We start from the raw sequence: 11,933 nt of genomic DNA on the forward strand, positions 1-11,933 counted from the left end.
AGCCTCCTCTCCTGCTGCTCGTGTCATGAACCACGGAGCAGGAAACAAAATCCCAAACACAAAAATCTAAAGAAGTCAAGTTAGGAGTCAGGAGACACATGACAGCAAGCAACACGTAGCACGACAGGATACACAAACACAGTGAACTGACCACGAACTGAAGAAACACTGAGACAGACACAAGGACAATTAGCACAGGTGTGAAATGAGGTACAGGTGGAACACACAAGGAGCAATCAGGAGGAGAACTCAGGAACACTAAGAATAAAGACCCACATGGCAAGAACCAAATCAAAACCACAAGGAACAAGAGCTATAGACAAAAACAGCAAAGACAGAAGGTATTCAGTGAAGGCCTAATAAAAAATATTGAAAGACTTTTTGTACTCTAAAATAATTATTTTAATTTGCTTTATTTTGTTTTATTTATGTATTTTACTCACTGAAATCATAGCAATGACTTTTATATTATTTCTATAAACTTGTCCTGGCAAACAGTGGGTTAATATAACTAAATGGAAAATGGACCAATCACAATTTTCCTTTTGATGGTATCTGGGTAAATCAGCGACACCTTCTGGCAGGCAGGGCCTTCAGTAACTGCGGCTCAATCCCAAACCGCCCCCTACACACTCCCCCTACCCACTACCCCTCCGTTTGCGCGTCCCCGCGGAGGGTCCGCCATATTAAGGGCCGTCCCATTCCACGGAGTGCGGAGGGGGAGTGGACCGTTCAGCCCTCAAATAGCGAGCCTGCATCGATGCAGGCTTCCATGGACTTTGGCAGGAAGTGCAACGGCATAATGGAGGAGGAAACAACATATAAATGTAAGTGCCGCGTGTGTCCATATGTTCCACACCTTTGTCACACTGATAGAAAATCACTAAAACGTGGATTAAACACCTGAAAAAAAAATCAGTAAAATAAACATGTTACTTCATGCTAACGTTTGATTGGATTATGCTGACTTTTGATTTGATTGTGTAGCCCTGGCACCTCAACATGTGAACACAATCGGCCACATTAATTAATTTGTTTGTTTTGAAATGTCAGATGGTAATAGGATTGAGACACTTGTGGAATCACTTAAGATTATTTTAAATATGATGTAGCTTGTTGTCATTGTTATGGCTTTTAATTTAATGATTTTGCAGGGACAATTGAAAAAACGAGACAGCTTGTGCAGCTCCGAGCTGTCAATGATGCCCGTTTTACCAAAAAAAGAAACGCAGCAAAAGAGGCATGGGAGTAAGTACCTGCACAATCCCAGTGAAATTAATTTGTTTCTTGTTTCAGTCTAACTGTTTTTTGTAATCAAATATTTCCCCTTCTTTTCTATTGTGCCTTAGGTTTTTGATCAAGGAGATGGGGCTTGAGGGGAAGGTGACTCCTAAACAGGCCTCAAAGAAGTGGGAGAACTTAAAAAAAAAATATAAGGTGAGTTATTGTGTCTGTGGCCCAAGACTGATGTTGTTGGGTGAGACTTAACTTCACATAATTAATCCCCAGGAACTGAAAAGGCCACGGACTGGGTCAGGTACTGACCAAGGGGAGGAAACCGCGAGTACCTGGCCCTATTATGCAGACCTTCATGAGGCCCTGGGCTCACGACCCTCCATTTCCCCCCCAGTGTTGATCTCATCCAGCTTGCCAGAGCCAACCATACTCTCCAAAAATTCAGATGACCAGGCACCCTCTACCTCTCATGGCTCCTGTCCTTCCCCAGTCACCGTCAACCCCCTCAGCCCAATGTCATCCACTCCTTCTCCTGTTCCTTCTCCTGCTCCTTCTCCTGCTCCTTCTCCTGCTCCTTCTCCTGCTCCTTCTCCTGCTCCCTCTCCTGCTCCTTCTCCCGCTCCTTCCACTGCTCCACAGTCACACAAAAGGAAATCTGACTTCTTAATAGATTTTCTTGTGAAGGAAGCAGACAAAGAGGAGAGGCGTCATTCTGAGCTGACAGCTCAGAATGAACGATTTTTGTTGGCATTTGAGAAAATGGTGGAAAAAATGTAGCCCCCCCCCATACATACACAAGCACAGAAGCACAGAGTGATCAAGCTGGATTTTTTTATTTTTTTTGTCTCCTTAATTTTTTTTCTCTCATTTCAATGAGGACATTTTTGTTGTACACCAGCAGTGTTGGGTTAAAATAAAAAAAATAAATGCAACAAACTGTTTTTATGACTCATTCTTTCAACACAAATTTGTTTTGTTTAAATGAAAACAAAGGGTTGCAACACAAGCACAACAAAAAATCACACCCATGAAAAAGTGGGTGGGGGTTCAAACGTAATCATGCTCCTGCAGGTGCTGTGGTAGGAGTTCAGGAGCAGAAACAGCTGCAGCCATCCTGTCCCTTATGTTTCGGCCACTTGTCTCCAGCCCTCCTGGTGGGTGTTGCAGAGGACCCTGGTGATCACTGTCAATGATGAGGTGTTCGTCCGACTCAATGGTGTCATTGGTGGTGAGGCAGAGGTTATGCAGAAATGCACAGCATGCAACCAAGTCAGGGGCAAAGTTTGGGCTGACTTCTAATGCTTTGAAGAATGTGGCCCTCCATCTCGCCTTCATCACCCCAAAAGCTCGCTCCACCACAGAACGTGCCCTGGAATGGTGGCGGTTGTAACGCTCCTGGACACGTCCATGCAGGGGCAGCTTGTAAGGGGTGATGATGGTAATGGGTGTTTTAATACAAGGATATCCACCATCTGCCAACAGGCAGAACCCAGAGGGTGGATACAACCCTTGGCTGTAGACAGGACTATTTCTGAGGACTCTGGCATCATGGACAGAGCCTGGATAGCCCACAAAAATGTCCAGAAACCTGCCCCTGGCATCACAGATAGCTTGCATTTGAATTGAATAAAACAATTTATAATTTAAATAGTCGGACTGGTGGACATTCCCCGGTGGTTTAATACGGATGTGGCATCCGTCAAGCGCACCAGCTACACTGCCAAATGCCGGAGTTTGCCCTAGTTGACAGAAACCACCGGGGATGTTTGGCAGTTCATCTGAAGAGGGCAGGGAGATCATGGCACCCAGCTTTGCCTTAATCTCACCTGCAACTCTGTGGATGACCCGATGCACAGTGGATTTTGGCATTCCAAATGCACGGGCCACCACAGAGAGGGAGAGGCCATGAGCAAGGCTGTACAGGAAAGCTAGGACCTCCAGCTCCTGACCCCATCCATGGTCCCTTGGATTTTTTAAAAGCCTCATCAATACTGCCACAGACTGCCGGGTGAGACGAAAATCCCTCTTTAGGCAGGCCTCTGGATTACTGTACACCTGCAGAAGAGGTATGCCTGGATTCAGCTGCATGTACAGCACTGTGTGATCCTGGGACAGACAACACATATTGTTGTTTTAAGTCATTATATTATAATATTTTATTATTATAATATAGTTTCATCAATAACTCTATGCTCTCACATTTTGGTCTGTCATCGCTAAATAAAGTCAATTTAATTTAATGACATGGGGAGCACTGATACCAAAGTAATTAGCTGACAAGATAATAGCAAAATAATATGCACCATCAAATATGTATAGTTAATAAAATAGACAGTGCAGCAGCATTCACCTCTTGCTGATGCATCAAAGCCAATAAACGCTGAAGATGCTTGCGTCTTCTGAAAGCTGCTGCACTCCTGGCGAGTCGCAATTTCTGCCACAGCGTGACAGCCATACACAGGGGGCGTCTGTGTGTTTCCATGGTGAAGCTGTGTTCCGTTTTCCGGTGAAGTGGAGAGGGCATCCCATTCTTGCCCTTAGTATTTATACCCTCCCCCTTCATTGAAAGTGCCCTCCACAGCTGCGAGTGTGACTTCATTTGGAGTGACACTCGGTAGTGGAGGGGGAGTGTGTAGGGGGCGGTTTGGGATTGAGCCTGCAATGAATGCCTGTGTAACTCCAGCAAATGTGGACACAATTTGACAATGACGGCTGTCTTAGCCAATCATATTTTATTAAGTTGTGGGCGGGATCATTTCCTGACATCTTCCGGGGATTCGTGAATACTTAATGGGTAAGCGCCTAACTGTCTCTGTGAGTGAGTGAGGAGAAAAGAGGAGATCTAGTGGGCAGAGCGTGAAGAGAAATGGTGGAAAGTAAGGAGGGCGGCGTGCACCCTCCACAGCTTAAACTTGGTGACAAGCGCACATATGTGCACGCCTCAGAGGCAGGTTTCCAGAGTGTCAGGCACATTTTAATGCAGTAAACAATCACAGCAATCACTATTTAATGTAACTGTCTGAAACAGCATATACATTTATATCTATATTAACTGTCCCGTCACATCTGATGTCAGATTAAAGCCGTTTGTCATAATGGAAAGTTAACCTGACCGCAGCTGGAAGTTTGATGCACATCTTACAATTAAACAATAAACAGCCTTAACATCTGATACTGAGTATATATCTGGCTTCTCTCATTTCATTTAATTCAAAGAAAAGAGGGAGAAAAAAGACGAAGAAAAAAGAGACAAAATAAATGTATGTTACTCTGGATGTACCTGTTATAATTTCCCATATTTCTCTGTTTCAGTCTTTATTTTTAACGTGATCTAAAAAGATGGAGTACATTATTGTAAGGAGGATGAGGCAAAGACACCAGGAGAGTATACAGTATATCACCAAAGCTACGCACTATTTAAGCACAAATTTGTGCGTACGCACTGTTCGTGAATGAGGTCCGTTGTGAGCATGGTGATTGATTTTAAGTTGATTTTTTTCAATTTTATATCTTAATTTTTTAATTGTTTGAAGTTGTGTTAGGTGTTGCAGTGTTCAGGCACATGATAAATTTTTAATCCCGCAAAACTATCAATATACTGAACTTCCATGTCACATGATTCTGGCTATTGTTTTTATTTCTTTGTTTGATTGTTTATTGCCACGTGTGGTCCCATGGTCCTACTGAAGGACACAGTTCAGGTAGCCCACCAGGTGGCAGGCTACACACAGGAGCCGGAGCTGAGGTCTGCCTGCTTGGAGCCGAGGGGGGCCAGGGGTCGTCCTGAGAGCCTATTGGTTTTTCTCTTCTGTTCGAATCCCTTTGTGACATGTTGACTAGCCTCTGGCTCCCTCTGCTGTCCGTTCACAGACATAGCAGCCATTTGTTCTTCAATCCTTTCACACTGTGAGGCCATTTCCAACATGGGGGATAGTGTCAGTCTGTTACCTTCTAGAAACTTCCTGTGCACGCAGTCAGATGTTCATTTGCTCAGAATTGCGTCTCTTACCTGGTTACCTGCATCCTCTCGAAAATCTCAGTCTCACCTTGTTTCTGATACAACCTGAAGAGTGTCTGTCGGGCAAACACGGAGGGGACTCAGGGAACAAAGTTTGCATTTAGCGGATAAAAAGAGAAAACCCGAAACTTATCCAGGAAGTTATCTCTCTAAGAGCTAATCCAGCTTTGTAGAACAGGCCCCTGGACAGAGTAGATCAGGCTAACAGCGTTATACTCCGTTAGATAGTCTTTATTGATGAGGTTATTCTTTAACGGTTAACATGTGCAGACAAGGTTACATGTGATTAATCAAACAGTAAAAAAACAACTGTTAAATTTAACTGAAGCTGAGCTAATAATAACTGATAGCACACTAAAACATGAAAACATACTCATGACATGAAACAGAATATGAGAATATGAGAACGTAAAACACGAGGTTAAGTATGAAGAGACAGTGTTAGTTCTGACAGCTGATTATCATATTTTAGCCAAATCAAACCTTTTAGTCTTAGTCTAGTTATCTTCGACTGATTATCAACAGATTTCCGTTGAACCCAGCTGTTGTTGTGAAAATGTGAAAATATGAACTGGTACCCGGTGCACTACACACACACGCCCCAAAAAACAACTGAAAACACCCAAAACAACAAGAGCAGGTTCTCCCTCCAGGCTTTCTGCCTCAGAGTGGCACTGATGGGGTTATAACTGGGAAACACTTTGATGTAGCGTTATCTGCCCACTGCTAGATGGCGCCAGAGGACCAGTCAATTTGAGGGTTGTGAGAGCGCAGCAAGGGAGGATCAAGGATTAACGGATGCTCAGGAGCGTCACACACGTCAAAAGAAACCCTCACAGCACGGTTATCAGGGAGGGACATAATTAGGGTCCTTGCCCTAAGGGAGAGGGCGCCTGTTAGCAAGAGCTAGCAAGAGCTAGCAGGGGCCCTCTCCCTTAACATGCCCAAAAACTCACCAAAATTGGCACATGCCCCACATTTGCGAAAAAACTGACCCCAAACATCCCACAATTTGCTCTCTTGCGCCACCTAGGCACACTAAAATGGCTCTAAATTGGCAGTAGGAATGTTGAACAGAACTCAAACCAATGTCAAAATGTTTGTCTCATTGAGACACAAGAATCATACGCTGACACCCCTGACCTATCTCAAACAGGAAGTCAGCAATTTGCCTTTCTAAATAAAATTCCTTAACAGAGGGGTTTCATGTGTAACTTGTGTGCGCTGAAGTCAACCACTCAGAGCGCGAGTGTTCAGAGGCGTAGGAAGAAGTAAGAGGACTGACTACAAACTCGTCCATTAAATTAGCACCAGGGTCACTTAGGGCTGACTGTCTGTGAGGGGGGGGGGTGTTAACCTGTGAAAGTGTAGCAGTCTGCTAAGCTTTCTGTCTGTCCTTGGATCCTTTCTTCTGCTTTGGCTCTGGCTGCCCAATGGGAAGACAGAGCCCCGTGCGAAGCTGGCGTAGACGCTCCTCCATAGTGCCTCCGGTCCCGGATTTCTCTTTATGTGAAGTTTTATTTATAGTCGTATCTGCAGGAGAAAAAAAAAATCTTAGAAATCGGACAGAAAATAACCGGAGTTAACAGAAATAATCAGTTAAACAGGGCAAATTGAGAAATGTGACTGAACCTTTTGGGCCCAGATCTGAGCTGGAAAGTATGGGAAGCTGGGCTGTAACAAACTTTTGTGGCAAAAGTGAAAATGAAATATTAAAGGGCCTGAATTTGATTGTGTGACTTCATAAAATACTAATTTTCCTCAAGCCTGGTGCAGTTATTGTGCTTTTTGTCCTCATACTAATCCACTGAGAACTGACAGTAAAAGTTAGCATGTTGTGAGCCCTAAATTCTTCTTTATAACATACCATGGGTTGACTATTTCACTACGCCCCATCAGAAGTCTGTGGAGGCAAAAACTGCCAAAATATAAAAAAAAAGTGAAAAAAAAAAAAAAAAAATTTAAATAAATTTCAAAAATTAAATAAAAAAATAAATATATATGGATTTTTAAAAAAAAATAAATTAAAAAAAAATAATAAATAAAATAAAAAATTCAAACAAAAAATTATAAAAAAGATTCAAACATTAAAAAGAAATAAAGTGAAAAAAAAATCAAAAATTCAATTTAAAAATAAATAAATAAATAAATATATATATATATATATATATATATATATATATATATATATATATATATATATATATATATATATATATATATATATATATATATATAAAGTACATGAATTAATAAACAAATAAAATTAAAAATTCATACAAAATTAAAAAAAAAAGATTCAAAAATTAAAAATACATAAAGTGGAAAAAATAAAATAAAATACCAAAATCATACAAAAATGATAAATATATGTGGAAATAAAAAAATTAAATGAATAAATAGAGAAATAAAAGTAAAAATTCATACAATTTTCTAAAAAGATTCAAAAATTTACAATGAATAAAGTGGAAAAAAATTTAATAAACTTCAAATATTAAATTAAAGATAATTATATATGTGAAAATTAAAAAAAAATGAATAAATAAATAAATATAAGTAAATAATCATTAAAAAATAAAAATAAAAAGATTCAAAAATTAAAAAATAAATAAAGTGGAAAAAAAAATTCAGAAATTAAATCAAACAGGTAAATATACATGGAAATAAAAAAAAATGAATAAAAAAATAAATAAATTAATGTTAAAAAATCATACAAAAAAATTAAAAGAACATCCAAAAATTAAATAAATATAAACAGAAATAAATCTATTAACAGAATTTAATTTTTTTTTAAATAATAAAAGCACTCTGCTCTTGTGGTTTTCCTCACATTTTTTTAAGCTGCAGACAATGTCAGGATGAAATACAGATGGAAATGTTATTCAAGCCTGGGGGCGGTCCTAAGTGTGTCTTTGGATGAACTGTTTGCCTATTGGTTGATCCACCTGTGAGTGCAGAGATGGACTGGATGTGTCTGCCAACAGCCACAGTCAGAGGAAATCACCATACAGCTCTTAATATCTGCGTCTTTGTTACAACTTTTCTTTACTTCACAAAATCAAAGACTTTTTATGAAGTTTGGATAAAGTTTCTGTTACGACTAGAGCTGTGCACGACTTGAGTAAAATTAAAGGTCTGTCTGGACGCTGCACTGATGATGATGCTGATTCATAAATGTTGGTGTTTTTATTCTCCGGTCAAACTGTCAGCAGAAACCAAACACTGAATGAAAGTCATCATCTCCACCTCGCTCCACGCACACCTCCACCCCTCCTCCTGCTGCACTCTAACCCACTCACAGCCGTCCTGATGCCTCCTGCCTGACGCACGTGGACGGCACAGGTGGAGGAATGCAGGATGAAACTGAGGAGCTCGGGGACCCACCCTGTTTCTGTGAGATTTTCTCTCTGCGTGCTTCCTCTTTCAGAGGTGTTGGCAGACACTTGTTGGTTTCTGCACTCACATGTGGATCAACACGTTTACTTGATATCTGATCTTAAAGGCACATCCCCCTCTTCAATCACTTACTGTTATTGACGGTCATATTAATGTCCCCTTTAACCTTGACTCTATTTAGCTTTGGTGAGAAGATGGTGCTCCTGTCCTGGGCAGTGTTGCTCTTGTTAGAAACTTTCTTTGGACCCTCTGCAGAATGAGATCAGGAAAAGTGGTCAGGAAATACAGACAAGAAATCATCTGCAACCCACAGGAATCAGCTGATAATAGGAGATATCGAGTTAGAGTTATCTCAGGATAAAAACGGATGAAATCAAAGAATCTGAAAGACTCAGGCTGAAAAACCTGGATATCTGAGTTCACGTGCAGCAGACACATGAGCGCTGAAATGACTGGTTCAGAAGAAGCTGCGGTTTCCAGCCGACATGTTTGAACACGCTTTCCAACAACTACCTGTCAGACTGTTACCTCTGCAGGTGTCAACTCTCACTCTCAGTCTCTCTTTGCAGAAACAAACTGAGGCTCTACAGTTAGTCTGTTGGCTCTTACCACGTTGTTCAGCGACACAGGAGGCATTGGCACTTTCCTCGTTCCCCATCCTTCACGTCTCCTTACGGCTCCTCCACCTCTGACGAAAAATAAGTCAAACCACGGAAAGAAAGCAGCGTGAAACTTCACCAGGTGTCGTCTCCAGCTCCTCTCCTCACCCTCAGGATGCAAACAGAGATTTGAAGTTTGGTTAATCCAGCCTCTGATTGAGCAGCAGCTGCTTTGTTCAGTTCCTAAGAAGTAGGAAATGAAGGAAGGGGGAGCTTTTATAAGCAGGTCACCACGAGCTGTGATTGGCTAAGATACTGGATCATCGTCAGCCCCTGATCAAAAATTCAAGTCTTTTTTTTATGAGGCGATGAAAAAAATGTTACATAAGTACTGGCTCATTTCCATCATGACTTAACACCTTTTATTGGTCTTCCCAGAAGCATTATTATATAAAAACTCAAAAAGTATCAAACATCTTCATTTCACTGAATCAGTAACTCTTTGTTTAACGTTAGCAGATATTGATGTTTTTTTGTAGGATGGAAAAACCACAAGCTGAACAAATACAGGTGGTCTCATTTACTGCTGTGGTTTATCAACTGTTCAAAAACTAAAGGGATCAGGGATCACCTGCAGACAGGTGGAGGGGGCTGGGCTGGAGAGACCACTAAACATCAAAAGGCAGTTCTGGAGGCCAGCATCCTGGTGGGCCACTCAAGGGAGACAGTTCTAGAGGTTGGCCCGGTGGTGGGCCACTTGAGGAAGACAGTTCGGGAGGCCAGCCTCCTGGCGACCACATGGGGGTGACAGTTCTGAGAACCAGCCTGGTGGTGGGCCACAGGTGGGAGACAGTAATGGGGGCTGGCCAAGTGGTGGGCCACTTTAGGGAGACAGTTCTGGAGGCATGCCCGGTGGTGGGCCACACGGAGAGACAGATCTGGAGGCCTGCCCCCATGTGGGCCACACAAGGGGACACTTCTGAGGCCAGCCCGGTAGTGGGCCACTCGAGGGAGACAGTTCTGGAGGCCGGCCTCCTGGCGGACCACACAAGGGAGACGGTCCTGGTAGCCCACCAGGTGGCAGGCTACATGTAGGAGACTGAGCTGCTTGTAGCTGAGTGAGGAGCGGGGCTTGGCCTGAGTGCCAGGAGAGAAGCAAGGAGAGGGTGGTGCCCTGACCATCACATCTCTTAATGGCAGCAACTGCAGCCGAATAACTTGTAGCACTGTTGAAGCACTAACAAGGTTTTTCCTTCTGTCTAAATTCTTGCTTGTGTGGTACGTTGCTTTGGACAAAAGCGTCTGCTGAATGAAACTGTAAACTGAGACTTTTGATGTTTCCTGCCTTTGGTCTGTCCCATCACTTTGCTTGTAGCACTTGAGTCTACAAACATTTCCAAGTTTGCTCCACCTACAGTAAAGGTGAGTCTTTGGGACGTTTCATCCTCTTTTACCACAAATGCCCATCCTTTTTTTTCTGTTTCAACATCGTTCACATTTTTTTAAGTTGCTGCTTTTGTATGACACAGTTTTGGCCTGTTTTTCCTCGTGCCGGGCATTAACCACATCTCTAACATCCTTTCTGTTTTCTCTTCTACTTTATTTCTTGTGTTTCCTGTTGGTTTTCTGTTCTGTTCATCTCTCTTTGTGTGACATGGTGAACAGCCTCTGCCTCCCTCTGCTGTCCATTCATAGACATAGCACATTAAGTCCTTTTCCATCTGCATATAACTCAAACAATGTTAGCCACCTAGTCTCTTCATTTTCCTCAATTTCTTGTACATTTCATTTCATTGCATGACTAAAACTGGAGCTGGTTAAACCATATTTACGTCAATTTGACATGTTGAGTTTCGTTGTAGTCCCAGGGTCTATACGAGGACACTTCCTGTCATCAGCAGCTCAGCACATCCAAAGGCCCAGACTGGTTTCCTGCTCACATTCAAGCTGTAGCTCATCTCAGAAGCTGTCAGCGCTCACACTACGCCTGAAACTAAAGACTTACGTGAAGCCACAAAGGCGGCCATCTTGGTTCTGCTGGAAACTGGCCTGAGTGAGAGACAGGAAGTCAAAAAAACTGAGGATCTCCAAGAAAAAGCCCAACATGGTCTCACCAAACTGCAGCTGGTGGAGGCAGGAAATGTCTTTCTACCTAACGAGATCACCGAGCACTCATCGTTCCTGGGTCAGGAGTCCTGGTCAGACCTCCAGGACCTTAAAATGAGTGGGCTCTGTGGAGAAACGTCACTTGTTCAGCAAGAACAGTTTGAAACCGACTTCTTGGGGCTGGTCTGAAGTCACACAGGACAGGAAGAAGCTCTTCATCAACCAGAGGCAGAGGAAGACCCTCTGCTAGGGATCAAGGACTGGACTGTTGGCAGTGCCAGACTGGGACTGGAAAACAGCACAGGACTTTGACTCGGCCCAGCCCACAACAACAGGACACGTAGGTAGACCCCCCCCCCCCTTCTCTGAGACGCAGCTAACCTGACCGTTAGCCTGCCCAGAACCAGGCTTGTTGCGCTGGCTAATTTACCATGGTTACGAAGCCACGCCAGCCCTTAGCCTCGTTTGTGGAACCCAACTCTCGCTAAAGTTAGCGAGGCTAACCAAAATAAGCCAGACTTTAAGCTAAGCCAGCTTCGTGGAATACCCCACAGGTCACGTACAGGTCTACTCCTGAA

The 11,933-nt window shown here is 42.7% G+C and overlaps 1 protein-coding gene across 1 annotated transcript; it reads left to right on the forward strand.

Annotated features, from left to right (window-relative positions):
• Nucleotides 1–610: 610 nt before the first annotated feature.
• Nucleotides 611–2,162, forward strand: LOC141785793 (uncharacterized). The gene is made up of 4 exons (XM_074664307.1): nucleotides 611–827; nucleotides 1,155–1,248; nucleotides 1,350–1,437; nucleotides 1,510–2,162. Exons 1-4 carry the CDS (start codon nucleotides 761–763, stop codon nucleotides 2,011–2,013), a joined length of 753 nt encoding a protein of 250 aa, XP_074520408.1. The 5' UTR covers nucleotides 611–760; the 3' UTR covers nucleotides 2,014–2,162.
• Nucleotides 2,163–11,933: the final 9,771 nt, after the last annotated feature.

This window comes from Halichoeres trimaculatus, unplaced genomic scaffold (assembly GCF_033239565.1).
Source record: "Halichoeres trimaculatus isolate MK-OKI-2021-1 unplaced genomic scaffold, fHalTri1.1 fHalTri1_scaffold_2, whole genome shotgun sequence".
Classification (NCBI taxonomy): Eukaryota; Metazoa; Chordata; class Actinopteri; order Labriformes; family Labridae; genus Halichoeres; species Halichoeres trimaculatus.